The 24,842-nt window shown below is 43.7% G+C and overlaps 1 protein-coding gene across 1 annotated transcript; it reads left to right on the top strand.

Annotated features, from left to right (window-relative positions):
• The first annotated feature begins 77 nt into the window (after positions 1-77).
• On the top strand, positions 78-24,842 carry DTL (denticleless E3 ubiquitin protein ligase homolog). The gene is made up of 15 exons (XM_059468288.1): positions 78-141; positions 443-568; positions 1,393-1,491; positions 1,820-1,881; positions 1,974-2,094; positions 2,559-2,624; positions 3,527-3,642; positions 4,300-4,373; positions 5,302-5,405; positions 6,699-6,803; positions 9,130-9,242; positions 12,696-12,785; positions 14,558-14,696; positions 18,892-19,763; positions 21,270-24,842. The coding sequence occupies exons 1-15, from the start codon at positions 96-98 to the stop codon at positions 21,336-21,338; spliced, it is 2,202 nt and encodes a 733-aa protein (XP_059324271.1). The 5' UTR covers positions 78-95; the 3' UTR covers positions 21,339-24,842.

The raw sequence follows: 24,842 nt of genomic DNA, 5'->3' as shown, positions 1-24,842 counted from the left end.
CCTCTCCGCTGGCCAATGAGGGCGCGCGGCGCGCTTGGCGGGCTGGAGGTTTGGCGGGAGCTGGCGCGGTGCGCCCCGGCCGTGTCTCCGTTGCCATGCTGTGCCGCGCGCTGCTCCGCCGCGCCGCCGCCGCGCCCGCCCGTGAGTACCGCGCCTTGCCCCTGAGTACCGCGCCTTGCCCCTGAGTACCGCGCCTTGCCCCTGAGTACCGTGCCTTGCCTCTGCCAGCGCCGTGCCTTGCTCCTGCCACAGCGCCTTCCCGCCGCCACCGCGCCTTTCCGCCGCTACCGCGCCTTTCCGCCGCTGCCACCGCGCCTTCCCGCGGGCCCTCCCGTCTCCATCCATCCCCGGCCGCCCGTACAGCCGCGGCGGCCGCCTCGCGGCTCATGGCGCCCGAGCCTGTGGTGTCTGAGGCGCTTACGGTCCATCTGTTCCGTTGTAGGTCCGTGCTCAGCGCTTCCCCTGCAGCATCTCTTGGAGAGCTACCAGTGCAGCCGAGAAGATGATCACCTGTCCTACGGGCAGACGGGAATGCCGGTCCCTCCTTTCGGCTGCACCTTTTCTACAGGTAAAGTCACCTCCTGAAAGCCCTTTTGTGGGGCCGGGGTATGGGCTCTGTTGTTTTAAAGTGAGCTTACTGCTACAGTGTGCTTGCTCCTACACGTGATAAACTTTGGATCGTGGTGCACCTAGATACTGATGGAAAGTTTTCCCTCCAAGAAGCAACTGTAAAGCTTTTATTTTAGTGTCTCTTTGTTTCATCTGTGTGTGTTTCAAGGTGTGTGTCGTCTTGGTGACAGTGTGAGGCTACATAGGTGAAAAACTGGGCTTTGTTCAAAATATATAAAAGCTATAATAGGGTGGAGAGCATTAGGTAGAAATTAGATGTGGATGGGTGTCACCAGGCTGTGCTGTACACACGGCATTTCCCCATGATGGGGGAAGGGAGTAAGCAATGAAGCTCCTGGATCTTTAGGGCAAAACATCTTCATTTGTTGTGCTCTAGTTTTGGCTTGAGACTTTACATTTCTCTAAGGTGGCTTTCTGCTTTTCCAAGTCAGATCACAGAAAATGATGGAGGCTGTAGATGATAGGTACTCTAGATACAGACAAATGTAACTGGAAAACTGTTATAGCTGATGAAAAAGGTGTTATCCCAAAAGTTGCTTCTGGAGCCATTTGATTGCCCATGTATAGTCATTCCTGAATGGAGCATCTAGAAAAATTGCTTGCCAGTGTTTCTCTATTTTAACACTTAGGTTGCTATGTAAATGCTGTTTATTTCACAGTTTTATGTTTGCTGCATTCCCTATTTAAAGCATCTATGGTTTTCACAAAGAGCATGGGCATGATTTTTTATTAGCTACATAATATATTTCAATTTCTTTTCAGCCCCAAATTTGGAGCACATCCTGGCAGTTGCAAATGAAGAAGGGTTTGTTAGACTGTATGATACTGAAGCACAGACCACCAGCAAGCTCATCTTTAAAGGTAGATGTTGTACAGAAGGTGATCTTCATTTGATGTGACAAGTGTGGGATTTGTGGGAATCAAAGAGAGCTTTTTGCAAGTCCTTAAAATATAAATTGTAGCCAGTGCTTTATTTCTTCCACATAGTTTGCTGAGTCTCCTTTACAAAGCAGCAGCATGAATGTGCACTTAAATCAGCAGTAGTAGGTGAATTGTTCTGTGTTGTCTTTCATGCCTAAGGCAAACTATTGACAAGATTTCTGATTTCAGTGTCTGATGTCATTTAGTCTTCTGCAAAATACCATGCTACAATGCACTGAACTAATCTTGGCTTTTGCTTTCTTTTTAGAATGGCAGGCTCACTTAAATGCTGTATTTGACCTTGCCTGGGTGCCAGGGGAGCACAGGATTGTAAGCAATCTTTTGCCATCTGACTTTTTTTTTTCATGCTTTGGCAACTGTGTACAGAAAATGACAGAAGCTTTTTATTTTTCCCTCTGAAGGTCACTGCTTCAGGAGATCAGACAGCCAAGGTGTGGGATGTGAGAGCTGGCGAGCTTCTTGGCATATGCAAAGGTCACCAGTGTAGCCTCAAGTCAGTTGCTTTTTCTAGGTTTGAGAAAGGTAAATGTTGATACTGCCTGTTGTCTGTTTTTTCCCTTCTTCTTTACCTCTGGCAAAGTACTTTAAGGGTTAAAAAAGGGCTTTGGAAGCTGACAGGTACCAATAGCACAGGCCTGAGCAGTGACCCAGCCAGGAAAGCAAAACTGTCTAGCTGGAACCTGATGGTGTCCTGATGCTAAAATGTGCACATTTCTGATCTTGGGCAAAGATAAGATCTGCTTCCATACCCAAGGGTGTGAATATGCTTTCCATCGGCTGGTTTCTCTAGTGGGAGTGAGAAAAGGATAGTAAGAGTAAGGGAACAAGTCAAAAGCATGGCAAAACAATGGCCTGAGTTCTGTATTTCCAGGATTGGCATCCCAAGTGTTGGGACAGGAGAGACAGAGGTACACTGATGGCATTCTACTGCATTCACTTAATTAAAGAAATGCTTTTGGAAGCTAATAACACTTTTTTTCTCTCAGCTGTTTTCTGTACTGGAGGGAGAGATGGAAACATCATGGTTTGGGATACCAGGTGCAACAAGAAAGGTAAATAGACTTTCAGTTATGTATCAGAAAAGCTTGGTGTCTCGTGTAAAAGGACTGCTCAGATGGGCAGTGTAAAAGCAGGTGAGACAGGAGAGATTGCTTAGGTCAGAGCCATCCAGAGGGGTGAGGAAAAGCTGGAAAGGCTCCTGCCAGCATAGGAAGGAAGGAAGGCAGAAAGTGTAGAAAAAAAGAGCTTGTGAGTGCTGGTAGCAACTGAATATATTGTGGGAACACTTACTATGAATATGATGTGAGCTCATTTTGCTCCTGTTTGTTTCCTGGAGTTTTTCCTTTTCCAGCCCCTTCCCCTTATGCCATTTCCCAGTTCCCTGCTCTGCCACAGCAGTTTTTTTGCCTGTCTTGCTCTTCCATCTCTCCCAGGTTTCCTGGGTTTTCAAACAGGCCAGTGAAGGAAAAGTTCACTGACTCCACATGATTGAAGTGGAAGGTGTAGGAAAAAAAAGTTAAAAAGTTGCCTTACTCTAGTAAGGCAGTACATTTCACAAGGTAACAGACAAAAGGCTGAACATGAAATTATAAAATAGAGTGGAAAAGCACCGGGCATGTTCCAGTGAGGCAGTTCTGCTTGGGATGAGGTGGGTTGAACACTCCAGATCAGGATTCATGTGAAAAAAAGACCAAGGGGTAGCAATTTCCAAAGGCAGCCTGCCTAGATCAGCTTTAGTTTCATTGTCTAAGCTACACTGACCTCTGGTTTTTTGCAGTGTGTTCTTCTCACTGGTTTTGTATGGAATTAGTTTTTGTTTTCAGAATACAGTAATGATTTTCAAGCTTAACCTAAGCCACCTTTTAGGTCTAATCCCAAGCTGATGCCTGTTTTATTAAAGTGATAGCAAAACTGCATGTAAACTACTAATGGAGATGTCTTTGATTTCTATCAGATGGCTTTTACAGGCAGGTAAATCAAATCAGTGGAGCACACAACGTGGCTGACAAGCAGACTCCTTCCAAACCAAAGAAGAAGAGGCAGAACTTAAAAGGACTTGCTCCCTTGGTGGTGGGTGTCTGGGCAACAAACAAAATGTCTTTTCTGGGGACAGTGCTATTCACAGAATTCTTCCTAAGCAAATATAGTGAGAAATATGTGGTTTGTACATGGTAAATGCTTCCATTTATCTTTGCAGAGATAGGGTTTTTTGTCATGGTCATTTGCAGTGGCTAATTTTAGACATTGTTTAGTTGCCTAACAACCCACATGCCATAAAAGCCAACTTTGGGCAAATGCTATGTGAAAATATATGTTGGTTTTTTTTCCCCTCCCCAGGGAGGAAAGCATTCCCTTTTTGAGGAGAGAGATAGGGAGAGTTGTACATTTTTTCTGTCCTTTTTTTGCCCCCTTAATTTGACCAGACAAATTACTGCCTTACTGGCGTAAGACCTGATCATTTTTAATCTATTAGGCCTTGGGATGAAGGCAGCTCTCTTATCTGTGAGCTGAAAGATGTAATCTCAAACTGCTGCCCAAACACTTATCTCTCAGTGGCAATTTCACTGGAGGGAGTGTTCAAAGCATTGTTGTGTCCTAAATGACATCTGCTGTTTCTGTGTTCTGTTGCCTGCCTAGGAGGAGGTTTTCCCTGCATTCACATGGCCTTGAACTAAGATCTTGCTGACCTTAAAAGAAAATAAACTTCTTTTTTCTTCTCTTTTTAAGGATTTCCAGCAGAGTGTAACTGTGGTGCTGCTTCAGGATGAGCATACTCTTATCTCTGCAGGAGCTGTTGATGGGTAAGGAGGGAGGATGCCTGCTTTCTTGTCTATTCTGTGTGCTCAGTGGCATAGAAACATTGGGAGATTTTCTCTCTAAGATCACTCAGTGGCCAACAACGCCTAGAGCTACTGCTAGGTGGAATCAACAGCTATGCTGCCAGCTTGCATTGGCTTTACTCCCTTGCTAGAGATTGCAGTACTGGACAAACTGTGATATGTGGTAAATGTTCATTTTAGTCTTAGCTGTGGGGCAGAATGAGAGCAATTCTTCCCTCTCTCTATTCTCATGGACCTATGAGACCACACATAGACAGGCTATTGTTAGACAGCCTGTATGGATGTGGGTGGGTGGTCAGGGCCTGGACATGTGTAGGCCTGCTTGAGAAAATGTTGCTTTGAGTTACAAAAGATGCATTCTCTTAGGCGCCAGATCCCTTGCAGCATCTTGGAGCTTGAGCAAACTGTCTTATTGATCAGCATGGAAATGATCCTCTTAGACTTGATTCTTTAGCAGGTTCCATGGGGTCAGAGCCTTTCTGAGGCAGATAAGATTGACTGTCCTGCCTATGGTTCATGACAGAGACTTGCTACCAAAGAGCAAGTAAAAAAATTGGAAGACTTAATTTTTAAAACTACAAACCAAAACTAGTCATCAGGAGTATAAATGCATCCATGTGTTTCCTTTTACTAACAGGAGGAAGTTGGCTTCTAGGCTCTTGTTCTGTCTTGTGTTAGTTACAGAAGGCAGTGCTGCCTCCTCACCCACAGCCAGCAGAGCAATGTTTGGCTTTCAGCACAGCTCTGCTCTGCTCCTGCTCAGCTGTTGTCTCCTTAGCACTGACACTCCTCAGTCATGAGCACCCTGATTTCTGTGCTCTTAAAGGGCTGTATCAGCATGGGAAGGGAAGTGAGGAAGCTGAAGGCACTGAAGGCTTTTCTCTTGCAGTGTGATCAAGGTGTGGGACCTGCGCAGGAACTACACTGCCTTCCGCCAGGACCCGCTGCCCCTGCGCTCCTTCTGCTACCCTGGGACCAGCACTCGCAGGCTTGGTGAGTGCTGCACGTGGATTTGTTACAGTGCAGAGTCAATTAAATACTGTCTGTGACATTTCTTATCTTTATAGCCAATTGGCAAACTCTGCAGAGTATCTTGATTGCTAATATCAATTTTCAAGCTGAAGAGTGAACATGCCTGACTTTTCTATCACTGCACCAATGATAAAAAACTTGCAGAAGCTTCAGCAGTGCATTTTCATAAACAGAGTTGAGGAACAGTAGAGCTCTTGATGAGGAATTTAGCTAGTCATTTTGACACATGAATAAAATTCAGATTGAACTTTCTTTGCATTGTATCTTGCAAAGACAACAGACTGGACTGGGTTTTTTTATTATCACCTCTTGAAACTTATCAAAAATGATAGTACACTTGTCCATGTTTCTCTGTTGTCGCAGACATTTTTTCATAGAAATCCTTTCTTTCAGATTTGTTCATCTTCTGGGAAGCTGAGGCCCCAGAAAGAGAATGTAAACAATGATTATCAGCTGCTGTGGCATGCAATAGGATGCACCTGTGATTGGTTCATGTTCCATGTGTACAATTAAGGGCCAATCACAGGGCAAGCTCTCTGGAACACAGTGACAGAGAACTCTCTTGTTTTTAGATTATTTTCTATTCTATTCTTAGCTTAGCAGCCTCTGCAACTTCTCTCCTTGTTCTTTTTAGTATAGCTATAATGTATTATCATACATCAATAAATCCAGCCTTCTGATCATCAAACAAGATTCTCGTCCTTCTCTCATCCTGGAGACCTTTTCAGGTCGCTGTAATACTCTGTCTTCTTTGTACCTTTAATACCTTACAATGCTCTGATGCAACACAGTAATTCCTGATGATTTGTCTAATCAATGTGGTAATGGTCAGTGTCACTCCCAATGAGGTAGTTGTGAAATAATTTGCCTGAAGGGAAAGATTTTTCTTGAACCTGAATCACTAGCAAATCAGAGAATTGCTCTACCAAAGCATGAGCATCTTTATTTTTCATCTCTGCTTCTACAACTGGTTGTTCCTGTTATCTGTGTGAAGCTATCACATAAATCACTTGCCTGTTCTGAAGGTGCAATACCTTTCTAAATCCTTTCCCTGAATCCTCATGAGAAAATGTAGATGTTATTGTAGAAACATTTCTTGTTCAGCAAGTGCTGTGTCAAACATAGAAACTTTACCATGACAGTCTCATACATGTTACAGATCCTTTCCAAATTTCCTTCTCTGGGCATTTCTTTGAGACTATTTATTTTCCAAATTTTTTTTTTTTTCTGAAGAACTTCTCTCTTTCTCTGTAGGATATTCTAGCCTGGTTTTGGATTCCACTGGTGCTAATCTGTTTGCTAACTGCACTGATGACAGTATCTACATGTTCAATATGACAAGTTTAAGGACCACTCCAGGTAAGCATGATATCTGTGGAAATAGCTGCAAAAAGTATAGATGTTACAGAGGCAAGTGTGTCCCTCTGACAGAGAGACAGGGACCAGGTTCAAAGCTTGAAGGAAACCTATTCCATGCTCTCATCTCCAAAGCTATGCAAGACAGATCCACATTTTATGTTAAGCCATCCACATGAAATTAATGGCAGATAGAGGTTCACCCAGACAGAGACTGATGGTAGTTTGCCTGTTAGCTCTAGTTATCCAGTGAGGAATGGCTACTATCCAGCCTGAAGCAAGTTTGAATCATCTGCTTACTGGCAGTCACTGGTTTGTCAGACTTTTAGATATGAATCCACTCAAAGTAATCACCTGGTATCTTCAGATATTTTAAGGTGTCCTTTCAATTTAACTTATACCACAGTTTCTGGAAGAAAGGATCCTCAGCATATTGAGATTCCTCATCCTTTTGGTTTCCTTCAGCTCTGCAGCTTTGACCTTTACATGCACAAGATGGCCCTGAGCCTTTGGTGCATGAAGCTGCTTTGCCATAGGCCAGTGGCAAAACTTGTTAGATGCATTCCAGCCAGACACATAATTTATTTCCCATTTCCTTTTCTCAGTCTCTCAGTTAACTGAAATGAGATGAACAATGTGTCCTTCTGTCTGCTCAGGAAGGCAGTCTGGTGGGTGGGAACACTTCCAAAGTGGAGAATTGCTGTGTGTAGTAAATATTAACATCTTGGTTGTGAGGTTAACCCTGGCTGCTCTGTGGGGATGTGCTGTCTGTCCTGTCCCTCACAGGAGCAGGCTGTGGCCAGTGCAGCCCTCGGGCTCCTCATGGAGCTCTTGCCTTGTGTGTGCAGCCATGTGCAGCCCCGTGCTCCAGCTGGATGGAGCTCCTGTGCCGCCCTGTGCTCCAGCTGGATGGAGCTCCTGTGCAGCCATGTGCAGCCCTGTGCTCCAGCTGGATGGAGCTCCTGTGCAGCCATGTGCAGCCCTGTGCTCCAGCTGGATGGAGCTCCTGTGCAGCCATGTGCAGGCCTGTGCTCCAGCTGGATGGAGCTCCTGTGCTGCCCCATGCTCCAGCTGGATGGAGCTCCTGTGCAGCCCTGTGCTCCAGCGGGATGGAGCTCCTGTGCTGCTCCTCGGGCCGCCCTCAGCAGAGGGCAGTGCCTGCCTGCCCACCCTTGGCCGCCCTCAGCAGAGGGCAGCGCCCCCCGCCCGCCCTCGGGCCGCCCTCGGGCCGCCCTCGCCACGGCTGCAGCTGCTCCCATCCAGCACTGAGGCGGCTCTAGTTTGTCAGGAATTCCTCCTGTAAAGCACTTGTTGCCTGCTTTAGGAGGGATTCTCTGTCTGATGGCCCCTGCACCGTGGACCTGCACCAGGAGAGCTGTGGGCAAAAAAAATCAAAGGGTCTTGCAGCTCTTCAAAGGCCACCGAAGGCGGCCGCGTGTCCTCTTGGTCTGTGGGTTGTTTCCTCTGTGAGAGCCACTGCTGAAACAGGGCTGGAGGAGAGCCCAGCCTGGGCTGCCCTGGGAGCCCTGTGCTTTGTGCCCCATGAGGGGACAGGACGTGGTGCAGCCAAGCACTCCAGATCACACTTGGTTGTGGTACATCCATGTCAGCCATTTGGGGGGATGGTTTCAGGCCTTTAGCAAACACTACCGAGGCTTTAAATACTGGAAAGCATGACTGATGAAATACAGGTTTTATTGATGAAATAAAGCTGCTGGCAGTGGAAGGAGCAGCCAGTGCCTTTGTTGCCACCTGGCTCTCATGCCAGCAGAGGCCCTTGTGGTACAGCCATGTCAGCCATTTGGGGTGATGGTTTCAGGGCTTTAGCAGATACTATTGAGGCTTTAAATACTGGAGAACGTGAGTGATGAAATACAGGTTTCATTGATGAAATAAAGCTGGCAGCAGGAGGAAAGAGCAGCCAGTGCCTTTGGGCCACCTGTGTGGAAGAAGGCTCCTGCTGCAGGACTGCCCTTGTTGATGGAGCGGGCCTGGTGAGGGTGGTTGAGGGAGGAGGAGACAAGGAACCTGAACCAGAGGAGTGGGGCAGCCCAGGTGAGGGCTGAGCCTGCTTGTCATACAGGTCAAGGTAGAGCTTTAATGAAACTGCCATTGGTTTGTTTGGGAAGCCTGAAGGGCTCCAGTTGAATAATAAAAACTTCCTGCTGCCAGAGCCCCAGAGCAAGGGAGCAGTGCAACCACTTTCTCCAAAGGATAAGTGGCTAGGCAGGAAAAGCCTGTATGGTCAGCCCTCCTTGCACAACTGACTCCAGGGCTATGGATTGAGTGGGGCTTTTACTGAGTTTTGTATTTTATTTTCTCTTCACAGTGGCAGTTTTCAGTGGACACCAGAATTCCACCTTTTACATCAAATCCAGCACTAGCCCAGATGACCAGTTCCTGGTCAGTGGCTCGAGTGACTGTAATGCCTACATCTGGAAGGTGAGGCAATGGGGGCAGCTGCTTTTGCTTTTCATGTTCACATAGAACACTCCTTGCTTCCCAATCCTTCCCAAAGCAGCGTGGGGTTAGCTCCTGGCATGTTGTGCCTGGAGTGTGTATGTTGCTGTCAAGGCTTTGTGTAATTGTTTAATGTAAAACAGAGCTAACCTCCTACCATCAGTACATCTCTCATCACTGCTGCTTATTGCAAATTGCTGTTCTTAATCTGGTTTTAATGGGCATTAAAATCCTTTTTCAGTCCTGTTGATTCAGGCAGCTATGACAAGTAGACAGACAGTTCTCAGTTCATAGTTAACAACAGAGCACATTAGCAGAAACCTAAAAGTTTAATTGTTTTAAAGGGCACACTTTCCCTCCACCTCTCCCTTTTCCAGCTCCTGCTTCAGACATGGCTTTTTCTCATGCTTAATTTACAGTAGTTAAAGCCTCTGTGTTACAGCAAAGGCTCACCAGAGCCTTCAGCAAAATTCCAAAGCACTGTCTGACAGCCGAGGGCCTTCATCACTTAACATCTTGCAGGGACGTTTAGGAAATGCAAATGTCACCAAGATAGCTGCAGGCACCTCAGAATAAGGCATGCCTCAAGTTCTGCTCTTCATGTTCCTCATATGGGAACAGAGTGGACTTACTGAAGCAGAACAGACAGAAACCATAGGTGACTGCCTATTACAGTTTTGGGATAATTCTTAGGGAATGTTGACTTGTGCATCCATTTCACAACGATTTTGATAGCAAAATACAAACCTCTCAGAGGAGAGGGCCAGTCTGCTGAGGCTGTGGTTTGAGCACGTAGCCTCTTTATTTTGGAGAGCACTTGGAAGCAGCTGGGTGGCTCACTCAGTGGGGGCAGGAGTGTGGTAGCAGGATTGCTGTGCCAAGTGGTGTCATTCTAACCTTCCTCGTGTTCTGTGCAAATTCGGCAAAAATGCCTGTGTGAACTTGACTTGCACATTCTGCATTTGTGTGTTTTGATACTCTCTTGGAACACAGGCTGGGACTCAGTTGAGAGTATTCAAGGATGTCATTATATCTCAAAATTTAAGCATTTGAGCACATTTAAAATGCATTCATGTAGGGAAGGCTTCTGTTGCTATCACATATGAGTGACAGATTGTATTGCATATTTATAAAATAAATCATCAGATGATTACTTTTTATTTTAATACCATAGTCATATTAGAAAGTGGGACTTCCAGTGCATTTGTCTCTTTCAAGATCTGTCATATTCAGAGGCTTCTTAATTTAAATGTTGACAGATTTGTCTCTGAAACATATGTATCTTTTCATGGCATGAGGACTTACTATGCTGTGAAGAAAACCATGGTTAGATGATGCATGAGTAGTTAACAGGTAATATTATAAGGACCTGAATGAAGAGCTCTTTCTGTATCTAGAGAGGAATGAAATGCAGTGGAAGACCTTTTCTACTTAAAAGATTTCTCTGAGAAACTTTTGCAGCAGTGCTAAGTTTGTGTTTGAGTGAGAAACACTGTGGATAGAAGTTATTGCTGACAAGGATCCTGTTTCAGTCTATTTTCATCTACAAGTTGTTTCCAGGCAATAAACACTTTTTTTGTGTTGGAATTGGTTTTATTTAAATTAGAAGTTCATCAATTGATGAACTCTCACTCTTGAACGACCATAAGATTATACAAGCTGAAGAGCAGAGGTTTTTCTCCACAAAGATGGTACCTATCTGAGGTACCTTCCTGGTAATAAAACAGTATCATTTGTAGATTTGTGCTTCCATTGTTCTTTCAATCCTTTGATGTGGATCACTCCCAGGAAACCATATCAAGTTGTGCTTTGGTGTGTCCCAGCCCTGGACTGGAGGTGCTTCTGTGTCATATGGTGCACAAAGCCATAGACACCATTTTAGGCTGCATCTTGAAAATGGATCTAACAGCTGTTTCCAGTGAGGAGAGTAACTAAAAAAGGTCTCATTTCCTAGGTTTCTCTTTTTAACTTTTCCACAATAGGCCTCACTTCCCCAACAATATCCTGTCAATTCTGGCACAAAAAGCAGCCTGTGCTGGGGCTAATCCTGACTTACCATGCAGACTGCCTGACAGTCTTCTGCCAAACACATGGACACAGCCATAGCTCTGCACTCTTCTTCACTTCACAGGAATAGTATAGTTCCTTTAATTTACACTGCTATAGTGTAAAACCACCGTGTCCTAGAAAGAGTAATTCCTTTCGTTCCAGCAATCAGTGGCTACTGGACCACTGTTTTGGCTGCTATGAATGTATAATAGCAAGACTGCTATTAACTGTAAGTGAAGGTGTTCTCTGCACCAAGATCTCCTGTTTATTCCCTAAACAGGGATTTAATTTCCATTGCATGTTTTGACAGTGAAGGGAATGCTCTGAACAAGGCATTTAGTGCATATTTAGTCAAGTGATTGCCTCTGTCATGCCAGGGAGAAAAAAGTGTCCTGTTAAGATGAACCTGTTTGTATCAAAACTACTTAAGTTCTGAAGCTGCAGTTTTGCAGGCTGTTGTAGATGATCTACAAGAGAAAAATGTTGGTAAAGCAGAAGCCTTCCCCAAAGTCTGGCATCTTCCTTTGAAACCTATATGTAAGGTCTACTCCTTTTCCCAGACAGCAAAGGATCTGTTCATTCCCTTAGTCATTTATGCAAATCCTCTTGATAAATCTCCCTCATAATGTCACATCAATGATGGTGACTCACAGCTCCAGAAAGGATTGCCTGCTGAAAGCAAGCAAAACTGTGTGTGTGTTCATGTGTGTGTTTTCTTCTTTGGGCCACTTAGTGCTGGCTGCAGCTCTGTCTGTCACTTACGGGAGCTGGAGTCAAAGATAAGTAGCAATACAGGAGAAAGATTTTTATGAAGAGTGTGAGAGAAGTGGAGATCAGTTGAATGGATTCAATGAGTTATTGAGAGAACTTTCCTATGAATCTTAAGAGGGTCTCTGGTCCAGCTGATTGATTGGAAAAGGAACAGGCACTTGGCAGTTGCAGAAATGCCAGTTCTGAAGCCAGTGGAGGTTCATCTATGAGATTTTGTTGGCAGTGGTTTTGTTTTTTTAACAAACCATTGACCTGTAATTGGGACATTGGTAAAATAGCAGCAGAATATATTTGCCTAACCTGATTAAAAATATGAATTCCCAACATCTTACCTGGAACAGGTAGAGCTATTTAAAATGCTTGTGTCATGTTTTGGGCTGTCAGCTCTGGAGGCAGAATTCCTGTGTGTAGCAGGAATTGAACAAGTGTTTCCATGAACTGCTTCTTAGGACTTCCTCAGTTGTTGCCTCATGATGACAGGCTGAGAGCATTTTATACAGGAAAGATGGGAAGTACCCATATGCTTCACAGGTGGGATATGGGGTTTTTCTTGGAGATGTACATTAGGCTGTGTGCCTTCTGACTGTTTGCCTGTTTTTCTGTGGAATTTTGAAGGTTTCTGAGCCCAGCCTTCCTCCACGGGTACTCCTTGGTCACTCTCAGGAAGTTACCTCCATTGCTTGGTGTCCTTCAGACTTCACTAAGGTTTGTCTTCTGCAAAATGGTTTTTACTGGGAAACAATAGGTGTGATGTGACAACATATGCTTTTCAAAAAGACAGGAGCATTTGTTGTTTTGGGAGGAAATTTTTAGTCAATCAGTTCTAAAATGTTCCTTTAGAAGACAGTAATCCACCCATGTCACATTAGTACAATGTATCAGAACCTTTTTATTATTTCCAAATAATTTTGGCTAATTGAGAAATCCTAAGAAATTGCAAATCAGTAAAGACCTCTCCTGATGAGAGCTTGATACTACCTATAAGAGACAAGACAATGAAATCATTTAATCAGGGCTTTCATAAGCCAAAGGCTTGTTTTGTTGTTCCATATTCACATCTTCCTTTCCCTCTGACCATTGATACATCTGCTAATCTTGTACAGAGTGTCAAGAAGTTCTGAATGCCCTTTAAAAACATATGGACTCTTTTCATTGTGACCTCTTTTCAAAATCTGAGCTGGTTTTATGACAAAAAGAACCTCCAGTGAAATTGGGTCAGTAGCTATGCACCAGGTGTCACTGAAAGGAAAACAACTGGAGTAGGAAGTTGGCTCAAATGTTTGGCCTAGCTCAAAACTAGAAATAACCCTGAAAAATCCTGAGCAGTGTCCTAAGGATAGCCAGAGTTCCTTCCACCCCACAATGTTAAAGAAGTCAGCTTCTTCCCCTGGCTTCCATTGCAGCACCAGGGCTTTCACAAAAGCATTACAGTGTAGGAGGGTGGAAGTCTTGGAGGGAAACATCAGGAATTGTTCTCATTGTGCAAGATGCACAACATGAGAACTGACATTTCACATGAAATCTGTGATCTAGAGGTAGCCCAGCATCCTGATCATGATGTGTTGGAAATGCAAACCAATTCAGCCTTTCAAATTGTTACTGACGCAGGGAAGAAATAGGCAGCCATTGTTCAGATGCCAATGCATGAGGAAAAGGGGAAAATATGGAGCTAACACAGGTCAGGAAGCTGCTTGGTGTGATACGAGGAGCAAGGTTGCTTTTGGTAGGGACAACACTGCTGTGACAAAAGTCAGAGTAGAGACACTTGCCCCAATCTGATTGCTGTGAACTTTCACCACAGCATTTCCTTTTTCTTTCTGCTGGTTGATTCCCTGCTGAGTCGCCAGCTATTCTGCCTGAAGCTAGCCATGAAGTGTGGGTTAGATGGGTGCTGCTCCTTTGGTCAGGATTCCAGAGATCTTTTTGGAGCATGTGATGCTGCAGCAGGGCTCTAGAGCTGTGTTCCTGGTAGAGTTGGGTTCTCTGCCAGGTACTGCTGACATCTGACTCTGGAGAGAGAGCACAGCTCATGCAGCAGCCATCCAGTGTCACCTTCTTGGTGTGCTGCAAATGTTTGTCCCCAAGCAGAAAATGTCCTCAGCAAAAGAGGCAGATTAAGGAGCAGGTGCACAAAGGATCATGGCTACTTTTGCTCACCAAGGGTTGGAAATCCCCAAATGTGCCATGCCCTGAGCAGAGCAGTGTCTCTTACATAGCCATGTGAAGCAAATGGTTGATGGTGGCTGAGATTTCTAGAGCAGAAATACATGGATGCAGCAGCCTTGCCTGCTTTAAGACAAATACTGGTGTCTGGTGCAGTAATGAAACAGAGTTGGGTTATTTTCACTGTTCAATGGTCTGTCTTGTACCCCTTCATTCATAGTGGTGGGGTGTGTTGGATGAAGCTGTTCCAGTTCACTCAGCCAGTGATCCATAGGATGTGCCCTGGTCACTCTAACACACACATTTATACTTAGATTGCCACATGCTCTGATGACAACACTGTGAGGATTTGGCGCCTACAACGTTGTCCTGAGGAAGAGAAATCAGTATCCAGGAAAGCCAACCTGGTGGGCTGGGTCACTCAGAAGAAACCAGAAGAACAGCATGGAGCAGGTAAGGCCCCTGAGCTGAGGAACCTTGCTCTGCAACACAGCTGCTGAATTTTGTCTGTTCTCTGTACCAACAAAAGCCTTTGGCTTGTCTGACTAGCCTTCTGAGGTTTTTGTCATATTGGGCAATTACTCATATAGCCAGACAAACACTTGTACCTGTAAATACTTCTGCCATCAACAGGACAAGCTGGCTGAAGTAGCTTACAAGTACGGCAAAGTCTGTATGGCCAGACTGCAAAGCAGATATTCATTGACACAGCTTGTTGGGCAGCCACATCTTCAGTGGGTTTCAGCAGGGTTTGATAATTGAACAGCTGAAGGAGATGTCACTGTAGCAAGAACTCACCTTTATTTATTTCCCTATCAAGTACTAACCAAGAGCAGTAAGATCGTGTGCCTTTTCTAGTTTGGTAGTTTACCCAGCAAAGGGCTGATAGGACATAGAGAGCCTTGGAACTCTGACCTGTTTGCTTCTGCCCATGGCTGAACTGTGCACAGAGTTATTTCTCAGGTGCAGTTATCAGTGTTGTCTCTCTTTCTTCAGCTTCAGTCAGTGCTACTCACCATGTACAGCCAAATGAAATGCTGTGTGGTGAAAGTACTTCAAAAAAACATGTAGACAACTGTGATGATTGTAATGTCCCAGAATTAATCATCTATTCATGAGTGAACAAATGCAGTACCTTTCTATAAAGCCTGGGCACTCAGACAAGTTGTGCAGCATGCTCTGAGCCAGCAAGCAGATGTGGGCTGTGTAGAGAAGGGGGTCACTAAGCAGGTGACTAGAGCAGAATAAAGGAACCCTGATCATAATATTAACTTTGATTTGTCTGTAAGCTGCATTTTGTTGCAGTAGAGTAGGTGAAAGGAGGAGGTGCCCTCCTTCCCCCAAAGTGAAGTAAGATGAGCTTCTCTGTAGAGTAGCTCTAAACTGAGAATACAATGGCTTCCCAGCAGCTGCTGCTGTGACTTCCTGCATTCCACCTATCTTTTTGAGCCACCCTCCAAATGAATTTCATCTTGGCTAGCACAAATAAAGGCTGAAAGTCTCCAAATCCCACTAATGGGATAACATTACCTCTAACCTTTTGCCGGTGAGTAACAAGTCTGGCAGGAAGTCTGCAGGACAATGGGAGGGAGAGTGCCAGGACCACTACATAGCTGGTAATTGTTTTGTGTGTGCAAAATTCTTTTGTATTTTGAGCCTCCTCAGAGAGGGCTCAAAAATATCTTTGTGTCCTAGTGAAAAAACAGAAGTAAGCATAGATTTAGACCAAAAACATGAGATCTAAAGGATCTTAGACACTAAGACTTTACAAGTCAGGTTTGGCAATAATACCAGAAAAAAATTACTTATTTCTCCTTGCTCTTGCTGCATGAAAATAACACAGGAGGGAAGAGGAAGTACACAGACACTGCAAACACAAGAGCAGGCTTCCTGCTGACCTTGGCTCCTGAACACAAAACACGTGCTGGTAGAATATAGGAGTTATCTGCAGAGACTAATTCAGAGCTGGCAAGCAGAGGACTATTTCAGACCTGCTGGGATGAATCTAGGTAGTTCCCCACCCATTTGTGACGAGCAAATTAGGAGATTGAGGTTCTGTATTAATTGTTGACCTATTTCATCAAGTGTAGCAACCAGAGTTTCCTCTTTGGCAATTACTTTTGTGGTTTCTGTAAGTTGTACTACTTTCTCTGTGGTTTTGTGTAGCCAAATTTCTAGAGCAGGCCTGTGCGTGGACAGTTTGTGAGTCTTAAATCTGGAGATTGATAATACCACTCTAGAAGATTTGTGGCAGAGAAGGTAGGAAACATCCAAAATAACCTGCTTTGGTGTGATGCAGGTTGACTGCAGGTATTTGCATTATTGTACCATGTGCAGTGGCAGCATAAATGGAAACAGCTTTAAACTAGCTTGGTAGAAACCTGAATAATGCATGCAGTCTTAGGAAAAAAAAGCCTGATCTTCGTATTCTTTATCTCAAATTTGTGTTTGCTTCTTGCCATGACACTCATCCTACTCCCAGGATAACACTTTTTCCATCATCCAGCGTGTCCACAGCATAACTTTCAGACCAGTTCGGGATTCAAAGTGCTCATACCCAGCTAGTCATGCAATATTTCTGCTCAATGAATTTGTAGTAATCATTATGGATCAAGAGTTGCTGAGCTTGCTGTTTTCTTCCCCCCAGGAGTTTAGATTTTTGAGTGCAACTAATTTCCCAGCTGAGTTATTATTGTCTTGTAAGTGCTCATTAAACCAAAGATTAGGAGAAGAAATCTTGGCAGTTATATTTGCATAGCCCAGATAGAAGCAAGTTATTATGAAGTAGCAAATTTTATCAGGAAAGGAGCCTTTAACTCTGTTTTTTGTGTTGAAGTTATTGGTAGTGGGATCCTTTAATATGGGGTCCTATTCAGTTTTGCTCTGATGCAGCAGTACTTGTATTTTGGATACTAGTTAGATAATACAGTGAAAGGGTCAGAAGAGTTTTAGGATGGTATATAACCAGGCCTGTAGGTGCTCACTCAACATGTTGTTTGTGAGACTGCCCAGCACTGTAAAGAACCTGGCAGGTTGTTCACACTAGACTTCTCATTGTTCTAATGAAGTGCTTTATAGTGCAGTGTGGTGCTCAGAGTGGGCAGTTTGGATTAAACCCCTGGTATACACAAAAATTTTAGTGCTCTTGTGCCCAGCAGTGGAAGTGCACAGAGGAACTTAAGGCACTACCCCATTTAATTGCATCACTGTGAGTTAGGAGAATGAGAAAGTATTGGATTTGCTGGGAATGTCCCAACAAAGGCAGGAATGAAGAATCTGACTCCATGTTCTCAGAATGCTAATTTATTACTTTATTATATTAAAGAATATTACTATATTATATTAAAGAATACTACACTAACTGTACTAAAGAATACAGGAAGGATACTTCCTAAATGCTAAAAGGATAATAATGAAAACTCATAACTCTCTCCAGAGTTGTGACACAGCTTGGCCCTGGTTGGCCAAAGAGTCATAACAACTCACACCAGAATCCAATGAAACAATCACCTGTGCGTAAACAATCTCCAAACACATTCCACATGACTAAAACAGAGGAGAAGCAAATGAGATAAGAATTGTTTTCGTTTTCTCTGAGGCTTCTCAGCTTCTCAGGAGAAAAGTCCTGGACGAAGGAATTTTTTCAGAGAATGTGAATGCCGTAAGAAAGCAGGCATCTTACAAACCTACTAATGTGTTCCCTGTGGAAGGGGGCTGGAGATTTGAAAAAATTAAAATAATACTCTAATTTTGCTGTAGACTGAGATCCTTGCTATGTGTGATTCCCACTGTTGTTAGTGAGGTCCTTATGTCCCTACCTATGACTGGTGTTTTCTGAATATTCAAAATTTCTCCTTTACAAGCAGGGGCATTTATATCTTGGCTAGTGAGCTCAGAAGCCACTGTGAAATACCTGCTTGGGAATCATTTGTTGAGAGATTTTATTTCCTTTGGAATTAAGTCCTTGTTCAGCAGGTGAAGAATTTCTCAAGCTTCCTTGGGTGTGGTAAATAGCTACTGGCTCCATTCTAATACAACACTGCAGAAAGTCCGCCAGCAAAAAGAAAGAGAATGAAAGAATGTTCTTCACTAAAAAAAATCTTTAAATCTGCAGCCAGTAACACCTGGAGCATTATTCACATGCTAGGGCATCACAGTGTAAGGCTCCCTTGGTACTGTAATTAGCCATGGGACCTGCTTGCAGTACCTTTGTCCATCAGCTCACTTATGGAGCTGTTAAGGATGCAGGGCAGGTGGGGACCAGCCTTTTTGCCAGGCAGTTGTCTGGAAAAGCAAAATCCAAAGCTCCAGCAAGGCTAGATACACTTGGAAAATTCAAGATTTGTTTTGTCTGTTCTTTTTGGCTGTAGCTCATGTAAGAACTCTCACTTCCAAAGGGATAGATGTCAGACATTACACAAATACACTGCATTATGCTTTATCAGTGTGATACAGGATTTTATAAAGGACTTGTACCGGTTTAACCAAAATCAGAGGGATTTATACAACTTCTTAGTTCAAAAAGTATATCTGACTCACAGGGTCAGCACTGATTCATCTCCTCGTTGGAAAGGGTGTTTTTTAAAATGACTGTCCTTAATTTGTTGTTCTGTGTTTCTCATCAGACTGCTTCTTTCTCCCCTCCCAGGGCCAGCAGCCAGCCCACAGAGCACTCCTGCCAAGGCCCTGACAGTGGGCAGTGTGTGCATTTCCTCACCCCGGCCTGCTGCCTGCGCTCCCACGCAGTGCGGAGACCTCCCGCTGCCCTCCTGCACTCCCACTGCTGCTCCCAACACCCTGAGTGCCACAGCCTCCACCCCAGCCAAGGCACCTGCAGCCAGCCCCTCTGCGTCCCCCAGACTGATCCCTTCCTCCAGGATGTCCATCAAACACTGGGTTACAAGGACTCCCTGCTCTTCTCCTCCAGAAGTGGAGAAAAAGGCTCCTTCTCCTAGAAAAGCCCTGGCAGAAGTCACCCAGGTCACCCAGGGCCTCCTGGAATCTGCTTGCCCTCCTCAAGTGCCACACTCACAGTTTGAAAAGCGTGCCAAGAGAAGGCTTGACTGCAGCAAGGAGGCTGATGCAGGGCAGAAGTGTCTGCAGGGCTGTAGCTGTGTGACTGAGCTGGACCATGCAGCTAAGAAATCCAAGCTGAATTTATGTCACTTGGTTCCAGACCAAAAGGCTTCTGATGAAGACTCTCTCAGCCTGGCTGACTTGTGTAACGACCATGAAGGCTCCAGCCTCAGCCCAAAAGAGCTTTCTCTTTCTGGAAGCCATATTAATCCATCAGGCATTGAAACTTCCCCCCATCTTTTCAGATCTCCACGTGGGAAAGACACTGAGGTAGTAGATAAAGAGAACGATTCTCCTGAAAGAAAAAATTGGTTGTCTGCACTGGGAGAGAAGCTACGGACTGGCAGAGCTGGCAGCCAGAGCATGTCCAGCAGCCCCCTGTCATCCTGCAGCCCTGGTGCCAAGAGACTCGAGTCTGGGGCAGTGGCCACTTCACCAAAAACTGTAAGTAGGGCAGCCAACAGCATCCTCATGAAATAAGTTCTTCCTAGCTGCCACTCTCCCTTTGTTTGTTCCCTTCTGCTCAGACACAGAGAATTATCTGATCCCTGTGACTATGGACAAAAGGGATGATTTCTGGCCTAATAAGCCAGATACATTAATGCTGTTATCTGCTAATCCTCTCCATGCAGGAACAGAATTTTTATGATGTGTCCTTCATTTTCAAGGGACTTACAGCACACAGGAGCTCAGAGATCCTTGCAGCTCCCAGCTGGATGTTAGAAGGACGTAGCCATCTTAAATACAGCTCTACTCTGAGAGGCACAGTAATGCCAACAGCTTTCCTGGCAGATCTCCTGTTTATGTGATCACCATCATATCTGCCTGATTATGTTACTGGAAAGCCACTTAAACACTGGAAAATGAGCTAAATTCTCTTCCAGCTCAGGTAGCAAAAGAATTTGTTACCCATGTTAAAACTGTGGGGCATTAAATAATGCCTTCAGTTCCTTCAATGGAAAACTAGAAGAAAACAAGAAGTGTGCAAGTGTGAGAGGGCAGGATTTGACCTACATCATCCTACTTTTGGTGTACAGGAAGGCTGGCACAGAGCTCACCCTACAATCTGAAATTAAAGTTAAGCTTATAAAGCAGCTAAAAATGTTGGCATGAGGGCTTAACTAGGAAATTACAATTACATTTTTTAAAACAAACCAGACTTGACTTGTCCCTGAAACTGGACTCCCAAGTCCTCCAGTGTCTTTGTCTGAGTCTCATTTCAGTAAATGTTAGCTAAATTTTCAGGCATCAAACTTTAGTTGTACTCTTGGATATCTGATGCTCAAGTTGTTGCCATCATTGAGGCTTATCTCTTTTCTTACCTGATTTCATCCGTTCCAAGGGATGAAATTCCACTTTTATCAGATACAACCTGGGCAAAGCACCAGTCCTGAAGTTATTCATAGCAGCCTGACTCCTCATGTTGGGTTGTACCAAGAAACCTTGACTATAGGAAACCTAAAACTGCTTGTGACTACTTGTGCTTTATGCTGTACATGTTTAAACACAAGACAGAGAGATTTGCCCTGGAGGGAGATTACTATAGAACAATTGCCTTTCCTGCCCAGTATGCCCTGATTCAGATTTTGGGATGCTCCTGTGTTGTTCCATAGCCTGAGGAGACGCCAGGAATACCCAACAGCATTCATTGAATTTGCTGTATCTTGGAAATCTGCAGCTCTCTTACCTGCTGTGGGGAAGCTGAAACTGCAGCTGGAGCGCATTTCTCATGGCAGTGGGACAACCCCAGGATTTAGACAGTGTTTCCTGTAGATAGAAAGCCTCTTACCTTGGAGACAGATTGTAGTAAAGAACCTTTCATTTACTCTCTTTGTTGGGAAGCCGAGCAAACTGGAGCAATGATGGAGGGGAGACTTTTGAGATTCCTGCAGCATATGAGCTGTTCACCTAAAAGTGTTTCAGGCTAATTTTGGTTTTATTTCCTGCTAGGCTGCAGCCACTTCAGTTTCCATGAGGAAGATCTGCACATACTTCCACAGAAAGCCACAGAATGACTGAAGCAGCGTGCAGCACTTGCACCTGAGGGATGCTGACACCAGGCTATCAAGACCAGACTTACCAATGCCAACAACAATGCACCAGGATTACACAATTTGTTGTCAGACCTTCATAGACTTCCCATTTTTAAAGTTGTTATCAGTTGTAGTGAGCTGAGTGTGTAAAATCTACACAATACTTACTCATGGTCTCTTTCTGACTTAGGGTATGTATTTTTTTATAAACAAAGTATTTTTTACGTGTCAACCGTTCTAGTCCAAAGACAGACACAGCTCTGCTGTGTATTGTTGGCAGGCACATACAGCTTGTCAGTTCATGTTACTAATCTGCTGTTCAAACTGCCACTCCTTTAGAGTAGTGTGTAAATCATTACACTCTCCTGAAAAGTGACTGTTGGAATGTATGTACAGAAATTTACTGGAGGTACACCTGAGCCTCTTCATGCTGAATGGCATTTCTACAGTTATTCCTCTAGTACTGCAATGACTGCCTGCTTCCAGCAAGGAAGTTAGCTATGTGTTAATTAAATCTAAAAACCTTTTAAATAGCCCACATCCATTTGATGGTGACTATGGTGTAAGAAGAGACAAAGTTTTAATCAAGTATGTAATGCCTGTACTCCCCTTGTTATCCCCCTTCTTCTTCCACCCTGGAAACTAATGTATTTTTTTACCTACTTAGCTGCCTCTTGAACCATCAGCACTACAGCTCTTAAGACCAAAAGTTTATCTCTTTACTGAAATAAAATACTGGCAAGGTGTGTTCACAAAATCAGTTTGATCTATCCTAAACAGGCATCCCCTAACAGCCCATTGCCAGTCAGCTCTTACGGGTTCAGCCTGTAGCAAAGGCATTAGTAATTGCTTATAACTTAACCTTCATAACAGTTTTATAATACAGTAGTTACAAAATAATACCTTGTAAATTGTGGGAGAGGCAACTGACATTTTAGAAAGCACTTGAGAGCATTTACATGTTAATATTAAAGGCTTTGCCATTGTAAGTTGTCCCCAGTGCTGATAGAACAAAGTCATTGAAATGAGATCACTGGCTAATGACACTAATCCTAAAGCCATGCTTTCCCTAGGATCTTTTAGCAGAAGACCTCTATCTTATCTTGTAACATTTACTCTGTTTTCTAGTGCAATCATTCCCATGAACTTCAAAACCAATCAAACCCTTTGAATCCCTATTATGTTTTTCCACTGCAGAAGAATTGAAGTATATGAAGGGGATATGATTCCACTAACTTATGTTTTCTATCTTAAATTTTACCCTCTACTTTACAGTAACATTGGAAAATATGATAGCTGAAAGGGGTTAGAAGGAAACAAGCTGGTATTTTATGTGGTAGATTGTATTTTGCAAGGAAATAAATTACTTGAGAGAAAATGGCTTTTACAAAAGGTATGCTACAGCTATGAAGCAAAAGGAAATGTGTAATGTGCTTTTTTTAAAAAATAAAAGTAGTTACTATCATGTTGCATCTTTTAGCATGAGCGCTTGTGTACAAATAGGGGCCAGGACAGCTTTCTCCTGTTTCCTGAATTACAGGCCATCATCCTATGAATGCTTCAGGCATTTTTAATAGTTCTTCTTTAAAAAAAAAGGATTTTAAAAAAGTGACTACCCTAATAGATCTAGTATCTTAGGCAAAACCGGAATATAAAAAAATCTGCTAGTTTAATTTTAACCTACTTCTGGATATTGAAGTAGATGGAAGTAGTAGAAACATAAACTAAAATTGGTAGGTTTGGGATTTAATTCTGTCTTAATTTCAATTATTATAGCAGCTTTGTGGGGTACAACCTGCCTTGCTTCAACCAGATTTTCATGCAGGATTCCTCCATGCAGTTTGTAAAAAACATTGCAGAGTAAAGAGATATGAACCCTATTGTCATCAGACACATCAACAATAGGATTTTGTGTTTCTCCACTCTTTCCTAGTATTTTACTCTTCCAGAAATGTTCTGCAGCAAAACCACTATGTCCTGTATCTTACAAATGTCTACCTAGGGAGGATATACAGTAATGGCTTATCACTTGGATGAATAATATTCCATGGGCATGTGAGATTTTCTTCTTTTATAGAAGATACTTGTTTAGTGGAATGACTTGTTTTATGGACCACCAGGCATTTATTTCTTCATCTGAAGGTGGTGTCAACCTGGTTCAGAGTCCAGGAGAATGAACTGATATGTCCAACTGCCCTGACCTTATTGTGATAAAATGACCTTATTGTGATAAAATCAAAATTGCAAAAGCATGGAAAAATTGCTGATACAAATCATATGTCAGCAAGCTATACCTCTGAGTTTTCTTTCCTTCTAAAGGATTTACAGAAACTCTAACCTCCATGTTTTATAATCCAATTAAACCTTTTAAGATATTATTCCCAAATCCTATATATCTACGTAGATCCGACTTTATGTATCCTCCGGGTTTTTCCAGGCAGATGATAGTCATTCCTGATGTCCTGTCTCTGTCCTCAGTGTTTACCCTCTGACTGCCAAGTGGGATTTGGGACTGACCACAGCAGTTTCTGATGGTGCTATATCCAACAGCTGTTGCTGCTGCTCTGTTGGAAGTTGTGCCTCTCCTGCTCAGCTCTGAGCACCCAACCAGTTTGGATTTAGGGCAACTTGACAGCGACTGGGGCTAACCAGCCCTGCTGGGCAAAACTGAGCCGGCACTCCCAGGATCTGCACAGATGCATGGTCAGCAAGCCTGGGCAAGCATTTCTGCTGGGAGCAGCACTCACTTAAGAGTCTCCTGGGGAAGCTAACTGCCAAGAAAACCTAAAATTTAATTGTCTCAGTTCCCTGCCTCAGCAGATAGTTATGGACCAAAACCAGGGAGGGGACAGATGTGAACGTGTGGGGACAACATTGCCACCAAGGGGGCTGTGCTGTCAAACTACCTCTTGATGTGTAGAGTTGGCTTCTAGTAGAGTTCAGACTCTTGTTGGTCAGGGAGTGCTTGAGTCTTCCTCTGGCATGGTTGTTTCTGCAGCCACTGAACATGGCTGAAATCTCCAGTATGGTCCATCTTACCTTGGAGTGTCCACCTTGTAACCTGACTACTGAGGTGGTAGCAAAACACACCATCGTGGCATTGGAAAATGTTCCAGTTGCTCTCTGCATGTGGTATGTCATTTCTTAAGAAGTTTTGTTTAGAAATAGATGTTTTTCAGCCAGGGATTTGCCAAAAGCATTTGGTAGCTGAGTATTCTAGGGTTTATGTGTAATTCTTCTGAAGAGGCTCCTCAAGGTCAAATATTAAACGTTTTCCATCACCAATATTTATTTTCCAGTAAATGGGAAATGGTATTCATCTTCAGGCCCCCTACAATCAAATTTCATTCTTTCTCTCCTGAAGCTGACCTAAACAGTTTTCCAAGTGGAAATTATCACTCTGTTTCTCTTCACAGAACTCAGAACCCAATGGTTTGCATTTTTCCCTCTCTGATTTATGTATGGCCCAGACTACAGGAAATAAAATACA

This window comes from Ammospiza nelsoni, chromosome 3 (genome assembly GCF_027579445.1).
Source record: "Ammospiza nelsoni isolate bAmmNel1 chromosome 3, bAmmNel1.pri, whole genome shotgun sequence".
Lineage (NCBI taxonomy): Eukaryota > Metazoa > Chordata > Aves > Passeriformes > Passerellidae > Ammospiza > Ammospiza nelsoni.
Note: the sequence above shows the minus strand (reverse complement) of the source record. Positions and strands in the feature narration are given on the sequence as shown.